The 20,636-nt window shown below is 45.7% G+C and overlaps 1 protein-coding gene across 1 annotated transcript in view; it reads left to right on the top strand.

Annotated features, from left to right (window-relative positions):
- The window catches only part of FRMPD2 (FERM and PDZ domain containing 2), a 64,171-nt gene extending 44,320 nt beyond the window's left edge, over positions 1 to 19,851 (top strand). The window contains exons 20-28 of the mRNA XM_043925908.1: positions 1,835 to 2,040; positions 4,281 to 4,385; positions 5,436 to 5,529; positions 6,364 to 6,449; positions 8,280 to 8,427; positions 10,194 to 10,408; positions 13,040 to 13,138; positions 16,438 to 16,781; positions 19,803 to 19,851. Coding sequence (XP_043781843.1) covers positions 1,835 to 2,040; positions 4,281 to 4,385; positions 5,436 to 5,529; positions 6,364 to 6,449; positions 8,280 to 8,427; positions 10,194 to 10,408; positions 13,040 to 13,138; positions 16,438 to 16,781; positions 19,803 to 19,851 — 1,346 coding nt within the window. The remainder of the gene's footprint in view (positions 1 to 1,834; positions 2,041 to 4,280; positions 4,386 to 5,435; positions 5,530 to 6,363; positions 6,450 to 8,279; positions 8,428 to 10,193; positions 10,409 to 13,039; positions 13,139 to 16,437; positions 16,782 to 19,802) is intronic.
- Positions 19,852 to 20,636: the final 785 nt, after the last annotated feature.

Below are 20,636 nucleotides of genomic sequence, written 5' to 3'. Positions count from 1 at the left end.
GCTTTATTGGCTTTTGTACATTGTCACTGTTCTTCCCACATTATTTTAGCTGTCCTTGGTTTCCCTCTACACTTTCCACAGGAAAAACAGAAAGAAGAAATCAAACCATCCTTTTCTTAAATCAAGAAACATAATGCAGTTGAGCTGGAGTCATTTGTGTCAAGGGTGTCTGCTAGCATTGGGGGGTGACCAAATGTGGCACCCCAAATCTGTGAGGCTCAAAATCACAGTCTCATATTAGAATTTTAGATGATAGAGTACCCACAGTGCCTCTGAATTGCATGTACTCTCATCCTGGGAACCTGTCACCTGTTAGTAACTCTGCCTGGTCACAGCTGGGGTTCCTCGACACAGTTGCTACCTTTGTTGGAGCAAGATGTTTTCACAGAGACTCCAGCTGGTCACTGTGGGCAGAGGCTTGATCGCCAGGAGTTTCTATCTGGTTGGGGTGCTACTGGGGGAGGTGCTCTAGATTGGAGGTCAAGAACAAGACAGATATCATTCCCTCAGGAGCAGTCATCACCATCTACAATAAAATGAGTTTTAATTACCCATAGAAAGTCTCCTAGCTTGTATTTCCGTTAGGCAGGACATACGTTGCACAGCTTGACATTTTAATCCAATCATAAGTCCTGTCCTCATCTCTTGTCGAGGGTACGGAAGAAAATGAACAGATGCTTCCAACATTGCCAGAGGACAATGACAGTAGAATCTGAATAAAATGGCCAGAAATGAGGCATTACTGAATGGTAGCTCCACTACTCTCTACTGAATACCTTTAGGATTGAACAACTTTTAATCTAATTCATTAAATTAAGTTCATTCATTGGATTTGGGCACTTTCTTGGGTGGTGATGAGTCTGTATCGAAAGTTGTAAACTTACTTATGTGTCTACATATCCAGATTTAAAGAAAATCTAACTGCGTTCCTTCCTCCTATATACTGGGATCTAGTTGAATCACTGATACTAACATATGAATAGTAAATACATGTATCCAGGCTCTTAGTACCAAATACTAAGCTGTAATCTCTCTCTCCCCCTCTTTCTCCATATATAAACATCTTTTTCTGTATATAATCTCTAAGCCTCACCAACCCTGTGAAGTAGTTGATATTATTTCTATTTTAGATATAAGGAAATTGAGGTCCAGAAATGTGAATTACCTTGTCCAGGGTTTTGCCTATTGATTCTTCAGGTTCTTTCCTCTGCTTTATGTCAACTCAAGGGTAAGACATAGGGTAAAAGGGAACCAGTGGCCCAGTCTTCACCCAAAAGGAGTCCACCGTCAGTTAGTACAAAGTTGCTCCCAGTGACTGGACACTTTGATCTTTGGATCATTTTGGAGTGATTACAGGTGTGATCAGCAGGGACCCTGGAAGAGGCCAGCTCTAAGAGTGCTGCTACATGCTGGTTATGGGGTCTTGGGCAAGATTTAATCCTTTTCACTTTGCTTTCTTATGTTTGAACTGGGGTCACACCTTCTTGGTGGGTATGTAAAAGAGATGGAAAGGTACATATGTATGTGTGTGTTTGGAGCCCATCACATGACAAGAGCTTAGTAAGGGGGAACTGCCATTATAACTGTCCGTTGCTCCTGTGTTTTCACAATTGGGTCACATAAGCTCTATTTAAGCTTCTAGAACACATCCAGAATCCTCCCTTCCTCTACTCTAAATGCATCATCTTTCATGAGGTGCTGAACTCACACGGCTCCCCGCTGCTATGAAAGATCTCTCCATCACTGGAGGAAAACACGGTGCCCCACATAGAAATGCCGCCGAGACACCATCCTTTTTCCAAGCTGTCAATTTCCTCTTGGCTTGTTTTTTTAGGTGTTTGTGGCAATACCTCAAGCGAGGAGAAGAACAGCACAGCCAATTCAGGGGTATTCTCTACAGACAGCCTGAGCAATGGGCACCGGGGTAGTTTTTCATCACATACACAAGACCGGGAGAGAAATATCGAAGAACTGGAAATGGCTCAGACTCAGAGTTTAATGCCCAGGTTGAGGACTCAGCTGTCTGCTCTGCCATTAAAGGTAATCATCCTCTTGCTTCACTCTAGAACCTGGAGTAAAGAGAACAGGCTGTGAAGCCCAACAGCTTTGGCTCAAAAATTCTTCTTTGTTCTCTATTTGCCACGTCAGGCGGATAGAGGTTACTTAACCCCTCTGACCGTCAGTTTTCTCATCTTCAAAATGGAAATAAATGCTCACAGTGCATGGTTGTTGAGAAAAAATATAAAAGGGAAAAGGTAAAACTTCTAGTACAGTGCCAGGGCTCAGTGTTCGAGGTTTCAGTGACCCTGGTCACTAATTATAACTGTGGCTGATAATGACTGGCTGCTGCCAAGGCCAATGCAGGGACAATCAGACATCTCTCATTGTTGGCCTTGAGTTGGCCCTCAAGCTGCAACTCATTGGCTTTGCTCTTGACAACACACCAAGGAGGAAGAAGACAAAGGCTGGCTTTGGTGTGTAGAGAACTGTCTGCTTTAGCTCCCAGGCCACCACACTCCAGCTGTGTTTCACTGACACTAGATGGAAAGGTCTCCTTGCCCCACCAGACCTCTTTCCCTTTTGCTGTGGGCCCCATGGAGCTGTGTCAGTTGTATGTCTTCTGGTTCACTCTGCCTTAAAGCCCTGTGTCTAGAACGAAACTCTGTTCTCCTTTATCTCACACACCATGACCCCAGTTGTGTGGGTTTTCCATATCAAGCAATTCTGATGCTAACGGGCTGGAATTAGCACCAGATCCCACAGGTGAAGGACTAGTTCCTTGAAATGGCTCCACTTCAGACCACAATCAAGTCATCAGTCTCCAGGTTACCCACACTCCTGTCTGACTTGGCTGCAAACTGGAGTTCTCTGTAACCACCTCCTTGGGTTTGTTAATTTCCTAGAACAACTCACAGAACCCAGGAAAACAATTTCATTCAGAAACGGTTCCGTTTCAAACAGAAATCAACCATAGCTGATCTATTGTAAAGGATGTTTTTAATGGAAACAGGCATATGAAAAGATGCACAGGGTGGAGTCTAGAAGGGTCCTGAGAGCACGATCTTCTGTCCCCCTAGAGTGCGGGTGTACCATACTTCCTGCAAAGATGGGTTTATCCACACAGCAACTATGAATCCCATACTTTTAAAATGTTTATAGAGGCTTCAGCATATAGATATGATGGATCATTAGCTCAATCTCCAGCTCATTTTGCCTCCCAAGAGGATAGGAAGTTGGGTGGAGTTGAAAGTTCCAAGCTTCTAATCATGGTTTGATTTTATGGTCACCAGTCCCCACCCTGAAACTGTACAGGAAGCCAGAGTCCACTCTTTAGAACCAAAGACATTCTCCTTACCCAGAAAATTCCCAGGGATTTGAGAGCTCTGTGTTAGGAACTAAAGTCAAAGACCAAATATTAGTATCAAAGATTTTTTTTTAAGCTTACTTCAGTCTGTTTATTTTCTATGTGCTAATTGTATTTTCTGACAAGGTAGACCAGGAAGTAGCTAAGTCAAGGAGGCAGGTAGGACAAAAGGCTCGGAGTATCTGTGGCCCCATCTTCTTGGCACAGTTCATTGAAAGATCCTTCCCCATTAGAAATAGTTCAATATGGGCAGGTGTGTCTTATCACTGCCATCTCCCCAACTTTTACAGTACCTGGCATATAGCGGGTGCTCAATTAACATTGCGTGATTGGAAGGATGACTCAACATATCATGCATGTCACAGCACTGAGCAGAATGCCTGGGATGAGGTAGATAATTTTCTCTTCTGTCCTTCCCTCATGCACTCACTCACTGTAGAGTAGAGACCCATGTAGCTACTCTCACTAGAGATGGCTGAAGATCCTCCTGAGGTTTTCTTCTGCTGGGGAAGCTGCTATGTGTCTGGTATACAGCATGCCCTCACTTGAATGGTGTCATGTGTGTAGGACGTGTCTGAATGACTTCAGTGCTCGTAACAATATTTGCATCTCAAGTAGAAACAGAATGGAATCTATTGAGGCCATGTTAGGTGTTGGGCACCATTCATACTCACTGTTAGAAGGAGATCTCTCATTCCAGCTCTGTGGATTGGGAAACAACGCTGGAGAGACCAGGAGATAAGTCCAAGTTTCATACAAGGAATCCTCTGTTGGCCCAACCCTGAAACATGATTTTTTTTAGTGTGCAATTTTTTTTCTCTTTATCTCCTGAGAGCGAGGGAGAGGTAAGACATGCCATCTACTTAGGCAGCACCAGTGCCTTCACACCTTCTCTTTTTCTGTTTGCTTGTGGCAGGGTGCTGGTTCTTCCTGTCCTCCATCACCTTCAGAAACCAATGCCAGCGAAATTTACTTCGTGGAGCTGGTTAAAGAAGATGGGACACTTGGATTCAGCGTGACTGTAAGAATTTCTAAGAGAGTTTGAAAAGTAAATAGTTGAAAAGATGCTCATCTGGAGCCTTGGTGGGCATTGCACTCATATGCCAATCTCTAATAACCCAGTGCCCATTGGGTACAAGTAGCACACCGGAAGTGATGAACCAAGAAAATCTGTGGGAGCCTTAGTGAGGAATAGGAGTTGAAGGTGAAATTGGGGGACTGATGACAAACTTGGGTTGAGCAGACACTCCAAGGAGCATGGCTGGAATTAAGGTTACACTGGACAATAAGGAGAGGGTAGCAGGGTGGGGATTCAGGGACACAAGCCAGAGATGAGTGGGGTTGTCTCCAGTCACCCCAGCAGGGACACAGTGGGGCCTCATGCTCCCATGTCCAAGGCCAGGACAAAGTCAGGTTGGCAAGACTTCTATTCAGGATGGACACTGCATTTGATTCCTGAGCTCCATCTGGTGGATCCTGAGGAGTGAGGATAAAAATTGTACATAAATGATATAATCCCACTGAATCTTTATATGTATGTACATACATGCATGGAAAAATTATAAGAAAAAAGGTTAGATCTTTGTCTAGTGATGGTATGGACCTTAGTGATCTATTGTTAAGTTAAAAAAACAGTAAATTGCAGAACACTGTGTAGTTGAATTCTACCTTTGCATACACAGATCAACACACAAGCATATGGGACAGGCCAAGCACCAGCCTTTTGGATCATAGCTGTATCCACCTTTGCTGGTCTCTGCTTATGGAGACACAAAGTGGTACATTGATATGATTCATTTCTGAGCACCTGCCATGGGCCAGTGTTGGGCTGGATACAGCACAACTCTCTCATCCAGCTCATATTGTTATGCTTCTTATGAGCATCTAACCTTCCTGCTCAGTGGATAATATAGCCTAAATGAACAGGTGAATATATGAGATGGTGTCACATGGAGAGGAGGTGATAGGATAGAGTCGCAGGCAGATGGGGGCTCTCTGAGTCAGGGAGGTTGGGAAAGACCCTTCAGGAGGGGAGCAAATGGCTGGTGAGTTTTTTTATTGTATTCTCCAGGGAGGAATTAACACAAGTGTGCTCTGTGGAGGTATCTACGTGAAATCCATCGTTCCTGGAGGGCCAGCTGCCAAAGAAGGGCGGATCCTGCAGGGTGAGGGATGGGCTTTGCATTCTGGGGTGTGAGGAGCCCTGGCCTGGGGGTTGCAGCCTGCAAGCCTTGCCCAACTCTTACTCTGTCCCCTGTACAAATGATTGTCTCTCTAGCTCTCAGTCTCTTCACCTGGAAAAGATGATTTAGCCTGGCCCACCTACCTGACACTAACATGGGGCTCAAAATACATTGGAAACACAAGTGATTTAAAAATATGAGATTTTTAAATAAGCTTGTGGCCATTCGGCTTTCATGGGAGTAGTGCTCCCCATGGAGGATGGAGTAGGCATCGGTCACCACCACTTTAGTATCTGGGGAGAACACCAGCAAGCCTCCTCTCTGCCCTTCCTCAAGCCCACTGCTCTGAAGGAAGGGGGAGGGTTTTCACTGCTCTCCAAAATGACCAGAATGTAGCTAAAAAATGCACTGAGATCTTACCTACATACATTTCCCCTAGAATTCCAGCATCCCTGGCATCAGCCGGCTCTCCCTGACCTTTTTTTGAAATAAAAAATATCCTGGAGATATGAATGTTACCCATAAGAGACTTGCAAAAACTTTCAAAAATAGTCTCATGGGAAGTTGAGAGAAAGGACAAGGCTGTGCTTGTTAGTTGGCTTAATTACTCTGTGAGCCAATGACAGAAGTTTCTAGACCACTGGGAGTGGAGGTGTTCACAAGGGGCCAGTACTCAGGCCCAGTCGGGGCTCCTCCCAGCTTAGCTCCCCGTTCGTTCTTGAGGCTGCATGGAGAGGTGCTGGGCAGGGTCTCCCCAAAGAGTCCTTCCTGCAGCTTGAGGAGCTTAGGGACATGACATCTCCCCCCCACCCCCAGGTGACCGGCTCTTGCAGGTGGATGGAATGAGTCTGTGTGGCCTCACCCACAAGCAGGCTGTGCAGTGCCTCAAGGGCTCTGGACAGGTGAGTGCAACATTACTGCTTACTGGGGAGCTTCCCATCCCTCCAGAGATTTCCTGGCAACATCAGAAGCTGCAGTTGCCTCTGGGTGCGAGAGGGGTAGGCAGGAAACAAACGAGACTTTCTTTTCTGTCTGCTTTTTTTTTCCTTTCACATCTACCTTTTAGCAGCACTTTTCCCTGGAGATGTCAAAGTCAGGAGGAAGCAGGCAGATGTTCCCAGGCAGGGAAGCTCACCTCCCATAGAGAGCCCTGAAAATCTTACTGTCGCTTGGCGGGAGTCTGGAATCAGACAGTTGGACTGAGCTGATGAAGCAAAGGGACTTCTCCTGCCTGGCTCCGGCCATCCCCTCATGCCCTCAGCTCCAGCTGTAGCTGACCAATGCCTCCATCTGCTTTCAGGGCCTCTCAGCACTTGCCTCAGCACACACCGACACCCCACCGCACCCCAAGTTCATGCCAGTTCCATTATCTTGTGTAATTATAGGACACACTGTCCTAGGGGTCCTTTAATGACAATGAGGTAGAAATCAAGATGCCCAGAGCGTTAACTTCTAAGTTCTCTTTCTGTGCAGTATCCAGGCAGCATCTGGATATTATTTTCCTCTGTCTCATCCTCCATCTGAGGGTGGGAGCCTCTGCTTGCCACAGTGTCCTAAGCCAGAGAGCTGGGGTCTCCCTCTTGGCAACTGAGCAATTGGCAGAAATGCAGAGGACCCCTGGGACCCACTCTGGCAAATAGAGGCAAGGAAAGGCCTCCTTTTGCTTCCTTGCCCAAACCATTCTTCTAGTTTGTGGTGAGATTTACTTGTCTTGGTGACCATGGTTGACATATCTTGAAAACAGAGTCATCATTTATTAGTATTCTCTATTCTTTAGAACTTGACTAATGGGCATGCTTAGAGAATGGCCAACCTACTAGCAGTGTGACAGGTAGTAACTGTCACTCTGGGGTCACAGGCTTGGTGCTGAATGACCATTGCTGCAGGAGGATGTTGGCAGGGTCGGGTTCCCTGAATGGCAGCTTAGAATCAAAAGCTTCCAGGTGATGTCTGGTCATGGGATCATGCTCTGGGTAATGGGAGCACACAGTGTGGGGGAGAAGGATGGGAAATTGAACCAGAAATAAAGGGGGAGGCCAGATTGATATAAGCCTGGGATCCTGTCCTGAGGGGTTGAATTTTAGGTGATGGAAAACACTGAAGACTTTTAATCAAGAGTGTTGCACGTTCAACGCATGTCTTATTTTAATCCATCAATAACCTTGAGGGGAATGGACTGAAAGAAGAGGAGATAGGGTCCAGGACGTCAAGTGACAGGGCACTTGCTCCAGTTCAGCTGGCCATTGGCAACAGGAGAGGGAATGGAGAAGGGAACATTGTGGGGGATGTTTCTGGTGGAAAATATACAAGTCTTGGAAGCCAGATGTGTATTTGGAGGGTGGAAGGAAGAGAGTTGGGCTACTGCAAGTGTGGCCCCTGGGAGGTTAGCTGAGGGACAGGTCTGGGTTCTGAGAGAGCAAAGGCAAGAATAGGAGTGTTTTAGGCAGAGTGAGGAGGGGGCAGGGAGGTTGAGTGAGACAAAGAAGATGATTTGGCCTTGAATATACTGAAATGGAAGTACATGCATTACTTCCAGGATCATTTGTCCAATAGACAGTTGGAAATGTGGCTCTGGACCCCAACAAATAGGCTAGATTGGAGATTTTGATTTGAGATTCAAATGAGGCAGCTACTGGAAATATCAAAAAATTATGAAGCATTTTCAGTGTGGAGGGAGAGCCTCCTGGTTGCCATATGAGGTGTAAATTGAGTTCATCCACCCACACTTCTAGGTTGCAAGACTGGTCTTAGAAAGAAGAAGCCCCAGGATTGCACAGCAGTGTCCTTCTGCTAATGACAGGATGGGAGATGAGTGCACGGCTGTTTCCTTGGCAACAGTCTTGCCTGGAAGGCCCGCAAGCAGTGTCTCGGCGACAGATGGTGAGAGGAGAGAGAATTGAGTGTTACTATTGTCATGTCATCCTGTGCTGCTTTTGAATTGTCATCTCCAAAGGGAAAGCAGGAAGGCTTCATCTGGGTTCTCAGAAGATAATGAGCAGTGGTGGTTATAATGGGGCTGACTTTCTGATGTGATGGAAGGCAATCTAATGAAATATTTCTGGGGAAAAAAATGCATTGTCCAAAATATGATGACCAGGTATAATTCTGCCCCGAAGCCTTCTGAGGTTTTCTGATCAGCTGCTGGAATGCTTGTGTATAAGTGTTTGGGGTTGAAATTGAAATGAAAGGGTCATGCCTTTTCTGACCAAATGTCCATATTTCAGCCAAGATTTTTGTGGCAAAATCTGAAGGAATGCTGAGGTGGGTGAGGAGAGGAAGGTGCTCAGAAACCTAGCCTAGTTATTAGCATTTAAAAAAGCAAAACCACGATCAGTTTACAGGGATACTATAGCACATCTTCTGATGGGTTGCCTTTCTGTACTTCCCTATGGACAGAGGATGAGATGCCTGGATGGCATCACCAACTCAATGGGCATGAGTTTGAGTAAACTCCGGGAGTTGGTGACGGACAGGGGGGCCTGGCGTGCTGCGATTCATGGGGTCGCAAAGACTGAGCGACTGAACTGAACTGAACTGATGGTTTTGTTTCCTGCTAGGAAGACACTTATTCCCTTAAAACATCATGATTTGGAGCTTAACTGCTTTTCAACCTCTTTATAGAGATTTTTCTGAAGGCATAAGTCATGTTGAATACACATGGTGGAGGGGGGAAGGTGTGTGCATAAAATAAGCCTGTTTCCTCTTTCATTGTTCCTCATCTCACTCCACTGAGGACCTTTGACAAATTGACTACAGAATGAGCTACAGTGGTCAGATGATGATGATAGTGAAATGGTCATGTGACATACCTGAACCTAATTGCTTCAGACACTTTCATTCTTGCCCCAAATCTGAGTTTATAAATTAGTGCTCTGTCCCTCTATTGGGGTGGTACAAGCAGCCAAGGGGAGGCCTAGAGGCCTCTTTAGCTGCCAGACTATAAAAGTTCCTGAGTCTGTGTCCACCTTGGGTGCCCAGAAGCAGCTGTTTTGTCTATGGTCAGTTCATAGGGCTAAACAAAATGGCAGCAAAAGCATTTTCATAGAGTTGGCCATGATTATTGTCATGGTCTATTTATTCCAAAAGTTTTTTTCAAGTACTCTAAAACATGACTGGGGTTCTAAAAGGGTAACAGGAATATATGAAATACAAGTTTTATTAAGTGATATGGGTCTATTGTAGATGGCTATACATTGTATCTTTACATATAACTTTGTTGGCTATCTATAATTACTCTGTCCAATATGGTAGCCACTTGCCCATGTGGCTATTGAATGCTTGAGGTGTGGCCAATCCAAATTGATAAAATACATACTTGAGTTTTAAAGATTTAGTTCATAAGAAGAATGTAAAATACCTTATTAATAATTTTTTTCACATTGATTGCATGTTGAAAAGGTAATATTTTAGATATGTTGGGTTAAACTTTGAAATTACATATGTAGTTTGCATATGCAGCTCACATATTTCTGTTGGATGGCATTGACCTATAAAATGTATAATAGACTCCATATAAAAGTGAATAAAATGAAACCTTTTAACATAAAACAGAAATAATTCATCTATTTGACAATTTGCATTTTGAGGCTGGCAAATTTCATCTGTAGTTTACTGAAGGATGGATCTCATTCACATCCCATATACAGGCCCCAAGTTTGAAGTCAAGCTAAAAAAGAATGCCAGTGGCTTGGGATTCAGTTTTGTGCAGATGGAGAGCGAGCACTGCGGCCACCTCAAGAATGATCTTGTGATGATTAAGCGGCTCTTCCCTGGGCAGCCGGCGGAGGAGAATGGGGCCATTGCAGTTGGTGACATAATCCTGGCTGTGAATGGAAGGTCCACGGAAGGCCTGGACTTCCAGGTGGGAGGACGTGAGGGATGAAGTCCTGTTTGTGGACTAAGGTTTGTGGGCTGAGAACATTCCTTTCAGGGCCACCCACCCTCAGTGAAGAATACTGTTGGCTCCTGGAAATCACACCTGGAGTCTGAGCTTGAATCACATAAAGAGAGAAATTGGCAGAACATCCTCATATTAAAAATTTCACCTCAATTCTTAGGTATCTGACCTTGAGTAAGCCTTGTTTCAACTTAGGTTTGTAATGAAACTCAAGATAAAATTCTGACTTCTGTGCTAGTGAGTGAAGTGAAGTTGCTCAGTTGTGTCCAACTCTTTGCGACCCCATGGACTGTAGCCTACCAGGCTCCTCCATCCATGGGGTTTTCCAGGCAAGAGTACTGGAGTGGGTTGCCATTTCCTTCTCCAGGGGATCTTCCTGACCCAGGGATTGAACCCAGGTCTCCCACATTGCAGGCAGACGCTTTACTGGCTGAGCCACCAAGGTCTCCTAATACTCACTCCCAGAGATGGGCATGAAGTTCCAATGGGCCTTTTCTACTCTGTTTCCCATTTCTCTATTAAATTTACAGCTTTGACATGTAGAGTTGTGTAGGTTGTGTTTATGATAAAAAATGTAATAAAAAAGAAAGAAAAAAGTGGACACTAGAGGAGAAGAGGGCAGCAGAGGATGAGATAGTCAGATGGCATCATTGACTCAATGGACATGAATCTGAGCAAACTCCAGGACAGAATGAAGGACAGAGAAGCCTGATGTGCCGCAGCCCATAGGGTCACGAACAGTTGGACACGACTTGGTGACTGAACAACAACAACAATGTTTATGACATAACATCTCAATGAAATATTGTACATATCAGTCAAGGTCCTGGCAGAAATTGGACCATTTGAGAAAGCTTAATAAAGTGTGGAGGTTGTTGGGAAACTCAAGGGAAAGTGTAGAGCCCTGGGGCTGAGAACAGTGGATGCAGTTATCTACCCTCTCCCTCAAGTCCAGAGGGAGTGGATAGAAGCAGTTGCCAAAGCGCAGAAACTGAGTGAGCTGGGTAAAGTAGACTCGCTGAAACGAGCTATGAAATTAGCTGAGAGATATCATTATTCTATGATAACCCCATGGGCAGGAAAGCAAACCTGGACCTCCCCCTCTTCCTCAGATCTGACCCCTGCTCACCCACTTGTTGGCTGAACCCAGCAGAAAGCTTCTCTGTAGCCCAAGATGCAGATCCACCTCCAGGGAACAGAGCAAGGTGCATGAAGGAGTGATGAGGAAGGGTGGAGAATCCTCAGAACAAGATTAGAGGGGGGATGTCTCCATCCATCCTGCATCCTTCATCTGATCCAGGAACTGTCCTCTGAGAACTGCTGCTGGGCCAGCAACTGTAGGAGGAACTGAAGACACACAGACGGACAGTTTATAGGGTTTCAGAACTCATGGGGCTGGTGGGATAGACAAGAGAACAACACTCACTGCGGGAAATAAGTGTTATGAGAGAGAAAAGCCCACACTCCACTGCTTGCTCAAGGGAGCTAGGAAGGAGCCCCTTCTGTGATAGTCCATTGTAGCTGGACTACAATGTATTGTACATTGTACATATTGTACAATATACAATGTACAATGTATACTACAATGTATACAATGTAGCTGTATTGAGTAGGATCCAGATCAGTGATTCCCAGGCAGGGGTGAAATTGCCTCTTGGGACATTTGGAGAAGCCCAGAGACATTTGTGGTTGTCACAGCTAATTGTATCTAATGGGTAGAGACCAGAGATGTTGCTCAACATCCTGCAATGCACAGGACAGCTCTGACAACAAAGTTATTTAGCCTAAAATGCCAGTAGTGCTGAGACGTTGAGAAGTCCTGGTCTAGTTAGGTAATAAGAGCTCCTCAGGCAACCTCACGCCTGGGGCTTTGAGAGGATGGCTTGGAGCAAGACGTTCACCATGGTGGGAGCTACAGATGTGGGTGCAGAGAGGAGGAAGTGGGAGAGAGACAGCAGGTAAGACCAGGTTCTGGATGCTGTGCTTATGTTGAGGGTGAGGTGAGCCAGAGAGAGGGTTCAGCAGAAGAAGAACCTGATGATACCTGCATTTTGGAACGATTGCACATTAGCAATGTGGAGGAAGGGAGATGGGTGAGGGTGGAGGAGCCAGGGAGCAGAGAGGAGGCCACTGCAGTGTCACTGGTGAGAAGTTCCGAGGCCTGAGCTGAGCCTGGGCAGGAGCTCTGGGCTGAGGGTCAAGCTTTAGAGATTAGAGTGGTGGTGTTTATGTGACCGATGGCTCCTGATATGAGCGGGGTAGAGAAGTAATGAACACTGAGATGGGAAGAGTCATTTGCTAGAATCATTCTTTCTCTCTGAAGAAGAGGCCTCAGTATTGGCAGATGCTGCTGTGAAAAGGCCCTGAGCAGACCTTGCTCATTTAAAGCTCAGCATTGGCTCATCATTTTGTGGCCTTGGACCCATGCATTTGGGGAAGTCAGGCCCATAGCAGTGTTCTCCAAAGTCCTCTGCAGCCAAGAAACAGAACGAGGTAGGCAGAGGAGGGGCCAGAGAGATAGTGGGGAACACAGACGAGGATACCCCCACAGCCAGGCCAGCCCCATAACTAACCACAGATTTTGGTTTCTGGTAGGAGGTGCTCCATTTACTTCGAGGAGCCTCACAGGAAGTCACGCTCCTGCTTTGCCGACCCCCTCCAGGTGCGCTGCCTGAGATGGACCAGGGCTGGCAGGTAAGGGGTGCTGCCCTCTGCTCTCTCCACATGCATCATGTTCAGGCACCCCTTTCTTGTCTGGTGGGTCCTGAGAAGCCTAACTTTTGCCTTTGATAGGGTTCAGTGCTGTCTTATTTCACTGGGGCAGGAACGTAGTTCACCACCCTAACCTCAGTTAGTCTGTGACAAGCTCATAACGCCCTTTCTTTCTCTTCCTCTTCCTGCTCCTGCCTCTCCCAATATTTGAGTCTTCCCGTAGTTGGTTACATAATTAAATCTTGACTGTGAAACTTCTAGAGCTGGGTTCTCTGGCATCAGAGGCAGCCAGGCATCAGGGAGGGGAAACCAGGGGCAAGGGGAGTACATATAAAATCAGACAAAGGGGAGGTAAGAATTTCCATTCTGAAGAATGAAACGGAGGGGAAAAATAGGAAGGATCTAAGTCCACGCTTCTAAAACATGAATTAGGCGTGTATGGTCTAGTGCAGAGAAGAGAGGCATTGGAATCTGGAAAATTCAGATTGCTATGTTGACGCCTGTATTAGGTTCTTGGGAGAAATATAACAAATAGGATATGTGTGTGCATGTGTGTAGAGAGAGAAAGAGAGAGAGAGATATTAAGGAGTTGACTCAGATAATTGTGGGGCTTCAGTTCAGTTCAGTCTCTCAGTTGTATCCGACTCTTTGTGACCCCATGGACTGCAGCACATCAGGCTTCCTTGTCGTGGGGCTTGGCCAGTCTAAATTCTGTGGAATAGGCTGGCCGACTGGAAATCTAGCAGAGAGCTGATGTCACAGTGTGAATCTTAAGGCAGTCTGGAGGCAGGACTCATTTTTTCTTGGGGATCTCAGTCATTTTTCTCCTAAGGCCTTCAACTGACAGAATGAGGCTCTCTCACATTATAGAAGGTTATTTGCATCACTCAAAGTCTACTGATTTATAGACAACTCTCATTTAAAAAATACCTTTAGAGTCACATCTAGATTTGTATTTGAACAGTTATCTGGGTACTATGGCCTAGCCAGGTTGACACTTAACATTACCCATCACATTGCCACCTGTTGAGTCTCCAGGACACAGAGTCTGTGATAGAGACTGGAGTGCAGGAGGTGTATGAGGACAGCTCTTGGGAACACCCTTGTGAAGGTGAGAGAAGCAGGGCTGGGCGGAAGGGGAAGTAAATGAGCTTCAGCTGCAATAGGGGCTTCAGCTGACCCCAAAGGGAACTCTGAAGCTGAAATGGCCCCTCAGAGCTGTTCTTAAGTGGAACAAAAGAGCCTGTACCTTTGCTATCTCCACCAAACAGCACTGGGGTATGAGCTGCCCAAGGGAGGGGCCTAACTTTGGCTGAGGCAGTTCCCTCAAGCTGAACACAGTTCCTGGGGATGGGCTTGCTGTGAACCACCAGCAACCAGCAGACCTCCCTCATGGAGAAGGGTCTGCGTGGACACCCTGGAATCATCTGTACCTGCTCTGTTTGCTGCAAGGACCTTGGACACTTGCCTAACTTCTCTAGGTCTCCTGATTCCTCATCTGAGACGTGGATAAGCCGTGTATAAAATCAATCACTTATCACTGAGGGTGACAGTTGGTAGAGACAGCACAGGGACTTGGTGACCCACGTATTCTTGATGCTTGGACTCTAAGAGGGCATTTTATACCAACTTTGGTGAGACAAGAGCTATAGGAAGGAAATCAGAGACCTGCTAGTTTGGAAAAGAAGGTAGATGATAGCAACTGTGTTAAGCAAGTGAACAGGGTTGGAGAGGGTCAGATTTCACACACTCAGAGGTCATCAAGCCAAGGGGCTGGTACCCTGTGTTTTTGTTCAGATATCTGGTAAATCCCAAGGAAACAGTTGTCCTGTCCTGGAGAAGAGCTTCTACCAGAGAACCCAGAAGTGTCCAATGGAGAGGGTTTGAGGCGAGGAATGGTGGGCATGCTTCTCCTCTCCTCACACCTGAGGGCCACATGGAAGAAGAATTTTCATTCATTCACTTGGCTCTAGAGGTCTGATTGAAGACCAAGGAAAGGAGACTTTAGTTTAGAACTAGAATAGTTACGAGAAGGAGGCAGCTATGCAAACATCTGGAGTTAGGTCATTTCAGGCAGAAGGAGTAGCAAGTGCAAATGCTCTGAGACAGGAATGACCTAGATTTTTGAAGGACACAAAGATAAGGATTGTGCCTGGGCAGTAGTTAATGAAGGGAACTGTGGAAGGGGAGGAGTTGTAGAGGGGGTTGGGAACCACATCATGTAGGGCCTGTAGGTTTTGGTAATGTGCTGATTCCATCCTGGCTGCCATGGGAAGCCACTGGGCTGGGGAGGTGGGAGGATGAATGGTGAAGCAGAAATATGGCCTCATCTGGTCCACACTTTGGAGAGGTCACTTAGGTTGCTGGGAGAGATGGAGTGGAGCAGGTAATCTGGCAGTGATTCAGGTGACATATTGTGTCTTAGACTCGGGCTATAGCCAGATAGCTGTAAGAAGGAGTCAGATTTAGGATACTCTGGGAGGTAGAGCCCATGGGATGATTTTTGGATTTGACATTGGTGTGAAGACTGGGAGTAGAGTTGGCTAAAGTAACTGAATGAATGGTGGTACCACTTACCAAGATAGGATGTACTTGGAGGGAGCAGTTTAAGGTATGTGGAAAGAAGCAGTAGTTCTTGATAGCATGTAAACAAATGTTTATAGAGCATTCAGTGGAGATATCTGCTAGGGCTGGAAAATGTGATTTTGAAATTACCAGCAAATAATGCCACTGAAAGCTGTAAATTTGATGAGATCATCTTGGGGAGGAATACAAAAAAAGTCAAGAAGAGGGCTGAGAAGTGAGCGATGTGACACCCCAACATTGAGTAGTCTGGTCCAAAGAAATGAGATAACGCATGAGACTGAGAAGGAGCCTTGGAGGTGATTCAGATAAGGGTGGAGCTTAGGGTAAACTCAGTGTTTAAGTAGAGTAAATGAGTAAAGGACATTCTCAAGAAGGAGGAGGGTCCAATTATGTTGAACATTGCTGAGAGTTAGAGATAAAGACAGAGAATTATCTTTTGGCTTTAGAAAGATGTAGGTATCTAGAGATACTAATTAGATAATCTTTTAGTTGAGCGATGGGGACAGAAGCCTGGTTCGGGTGGGTGCAAAGAAGAAGAGGTGGACACGGAAATAGCATGTCTAGGCACTCATTTGAAAAGCACAGAAAAGGGGTGGATTGGTACCAACTGTGGTACCAACTGGTACAAAAGCAATATTTAGATTTTGCTCAATGTGCACCATGAATCCAATAATCCATAGTATTTCTTTCAATAGACACCTGTGCTCACAGCAGACAAAGAATTCACCAGAGCAACGTGTACTGACTTGGAGCAGAGCCCCAGCCTGGATCAAGAGGACAGCCGGAGGGACAGTGCCTCCCCAGACACAGGGGAAGGCCTGGGTCTCCGGCCAGAGTCTTTCCAACAAGCCAGCCAAGAGGCACAGTGGGACCAAGACATAGAGAGACCCTGGGCCACTTCCTTGACTGGTCCTCGGGATTCCTTCCCTCATTTATGCAGACTTCACCAAGAAATGGAGGCATCAACCTTGGCTACCTCTTTGGAGAAGGATTTGAGGCAAAACTGCGATTCAGTTTGTGATATCAGGAGACTTGGAAGGTAAGGCTCAGTCCATTTGCAGACATATTGTAAATTGTATGCATGTCATTGCTAGAAATTACAAGCAAGCAATTAATAACATGGCTCAGATGCTTGCTGGGCCTGAGGGTTCTGGGCATTTGGAGGAGAGGATGAAGCAAGAGAAACCTGAAATCTGGAGCTGCGGTAATCACAACTTGTGAGATTTTGGGAAAGCAAACCCCACCCAGAGGTCCTCCAATATCCTTGGAGACTACAGATGGCAGGCCTTGGGATTTCTTCCTCATGTACAAACCTTTGTTCTGCATCCTTAATGGCCTCTTGAAGCTTTGTGGTAAGAAAGAGTTTCCCTTGTGTGCATCATCACTTCTGTAGCTAATATGATGCTTTATAATCAACAGAAGCTAAAAAAAACCCCAAAAGAACTACATCTTCAAAACCAGACTGAAACCTTCATTTTTTAAAAAGATTTATTTATTTAATAGTATTTTTTGGCTGTGGTGGATCTTTGTTGCTGTTCGCAGGCTTTCTCTATTTGCAGTGAGGCAGGGGCTACTCTTTCATGCAGTGTGCAGAGCTTCTCATTGCAGTGGCTTCTCTTGATGCAGAGCATGGGCTCTGGACACTCGGGTTTCAGTAGTTGCAGGGCTCAGCAGTAGCAGCTCACAGGCTCTAGAGTGCTGGCGTGTAGTTGTGGTGCCTGGGTTTATTACTCTGAGGCATGTGGGATCTTCCTGTATCAGGGATCAAACTGGTGTCCCTTGCACTGCAAGACAGATTCTTAACCACCAGGCCACGAGGGAAGCCCTGTAATGTTCATTTAAATAGCCACTTGTTTTTAACTTAGTCTGCATTTTTGTGCTCATCCACCTCTGAGTATTCCCACTTCTCAGTCCTGTTCTGATGGAAAACAAACTCTTTCATTCAGTTTGATGAGTATTTACTACACATATCCTAGGTGCTTGGAAACCTGTTAGGAGCAAAGAGAGGGGTACGCTTATGGAGAGAGGGTACGATATTGCTCCTAGGCATGTTGTTAGTTAGATGCATGGGCACAAAGCAGCCAAACAATGGGGGAAAATGTTTCATGTTTGACATTGTGTAAACCCACTGACATCAAATGGCTCTTAATTTTTGGCCTCCTAGAAGGCTGATAAGGGCAAATCTATAGGGACTAGTGGGTGACACAAACTATAAAGCAATTGGGGTAATGCAATTAGACAGGGTTTGATCTGTGACAGACAGAAGCCAGGCATGTTTCCTAGAAGCGTCCAGATAGAATTTTTTAAAAGTATAGTGTATTGTTCCAGCCAAACAAAATTCAGCTATGTTAGCTTCTCCTCCAGTAGAACCTTAGCTTGCACTTAAAGCATATAGTTCGTGACTTCCCCCTACAGGAGGAAAAGCATGGCACATGACCAGCAATCTCTGGACACAGTTCCCCCAGCTCCTGGGTAGGGTTAGAATTAGGATTCCAAGGTGGGATTGTGGTTCTTTGTGGATCTCCCTTGAATGTCCACAGTTTAATTCTGAAGTGGCTGCCCCAGGTAACTGCCTTTTTGTTTCTGGCATCCATGAGTGAAGTTTTCTTTCAGTGGTTTAGATCAAAAAGATCACATTCTTGATCACATAGCCTTGGTTTCAGCTATACTACTTACTAGAGTGTCTGGAGAATTGATTTCTCTGAGCTTGAGGATTCTCAAATGTTCATGAAGACTTCGGTAATTCCAAAGTGTGCCGTGCAAAAGAAATAACACATGCAGAGCGCTAGCCCAGAACCTAGCACACAGCAAAAACTCAACACAAGTTAGTTTTCCTTCTCTTTCCTGAGCCATTTCCAGCTAAAGACAGATCCCAATCAATTGAAATTCCCAGCAAACTGCCAGATCTTACCATCTACCAGGTGGTTACTTCCTACAGCCAAGTGGCTGCCAGCACCCTTGCAAACCCAGAGTGTTCATGGAGAAGATGAAATTCTACGTTTCTTGCCCTATTCTCTTCTTTTACCACACTGTACACATACTACTGCCATATAGTAGTAGATCTCTGTAAAACATGTAAGAAAGCAATACAGTATTTGACTTCCTATGCCCCTTCTTGCCTCACCTCTCTTTTCCCACATGCACAAGCAAACCCCAGGTCAGCGCTCCAAGAGCAGTCGGGAGCCTGGGTGGAAGGGTGGATGGAAAGGCAGTGATTCTCCCGGAGGTAAGAATGTCACCAGAATGGCCAGCATGTCACCCTGGAGATCACCAACCCTTCTCCAGGCACCCAGCAGCTTTGCCTCTTAGGCTGATGGCCTCCCTGGATCTCTCTCCTGGTAGGGCCAGTAGCTAGAGCCCCAAATCCAATCTGGAGAGCATGGAGATGATTAGAAAGATTGGAGCAGCACAGTCGTGGGAGGTGAAGTGTGGACAGCCAGGCACTGCCCTGTTGTCCCTGCTTCTTGGCAGGGAAGGTGGGACAGGTTGGCGGCTGAGGGGTTGGGGGAGGGGAACAGAGTGGGTCTGGGCACCAGGCTGGATTTCCTGTCCTTTGGTAAAGCTTCCATGACGTTCCCTCCCTATATTTACAAAGAAACACATTTTTCTACACAATTTGGTCAAGTAGTTTAAGGTTTTAAACCAATTTTTTCCTTAAAGTGCTTAGAGATTTTAAAATATTTTCTTAAAGTGAATGTCCTTACAGAATATAGTCCCTTTTTAAGCACATGAGTGTGTGTATATTTACATGAAATGCACATTTACTTGAACCCTGTATCTCTCATGAGCAAAAAGGATGTCTCTTTGACAGCAAAACTCAGGTTGAGATAGCTACTCTGGCTCTACTGGAAGGAGGGCCACCTGCATGGGTGTTTGGGAGCTCTTGGCTATAGGGAGTTGCCAGCGCTGATTTTCAGGGAGAGACGTATTGCAGGAAAGGGAACGGGAGGGCAGAGGATACTGACAAAACCAACCTGTTGATATGGGGGTGAGTGAAGAGGCTGATACACAAGGACTTGTGTATTTGGTACAAAGATCAACCTGTTTGCATTTCTTTTAGATTTTCCTACTCATCTTCTCTAACCAGACTCTCTACAGATATTTTCTGAGTACCTTCTTTGCATGTTGGAAGCCCTATGCAAAATGCTCTGTCATCTTTATGAACTGCTCTTTCTAATAAAAAAGGAGTGTGTGGTGACCTTTGGAAGCCCCTGGAAGCCTTATTCTTTCACCATTGCTTCTGCATCTTCGTCGCCAGACAATGAGTCTCGCCGTTCACCTGCTTTCTATGTCACACAGGGAGTAAATGTTACTCCAGCTAGCTGCCTCTCCAAATAAGCACTTTTGCAATGCTCAGAAAAGGACCTGATATTTGCGCAAAGTGCTTTGAAGGTCAGATGCTTGAGTTGTTCTGAGCCTCCTGCTTTGGCTCTTTCCGTCTAATTCCTCTGTTGAAAGAACTATAATCATAGTAGTAATCATGACCTCCTCCATTTACTGAGAACTTACCCTGTACCAGGAGCCATGGATGGCTGTATCAAAATTATTTAACTTAAGCATTCCAACACTCCTATAAGTTTCTTGACCTTCCCATTTTTTTCAGATGAAAAAACTGAGGCTCTAGAGAAGTTAATAAACTTGCCAGAGGTCTGACTGTCTTCCCATACGAAGCATGGGTCAGAGCTCTGCTTTTGATCCATGTCCTCTGGTGAGTCCCCCCACCATCTCCTGGACTCAGTAAGGAGCACGCCCACTCTCATAACGTTCTGTACTATAGCACTAACTACCTGATTGTAACATCTGTTCACTGCTTACTCTTCCCATTGAATCACGGACCCCTCAAGGTCAAGGGCCATGCCCTGTTCACTCTTCACCTCCTGGCCCCAGAGGAGTC

Source organism: Cervus elaphus, chromosome 15 (genome assembly GCF_910594005.1).
Source record: "Cervus elaphus chromosome 15, mCerEla1.1, whole genome shotgun sequence".
Lineage (NCBI taxonomy): Eukaryota > Metazoa > Chordata > Mammalia > Artiodactyla > Cervidae > Cervus > Cervus elaphus.
The sequence above is the reverse complement of the archived record's forward strand: the minus strand, read 5'-3'. Positions and strand labels throughout refer to the sequence as shown.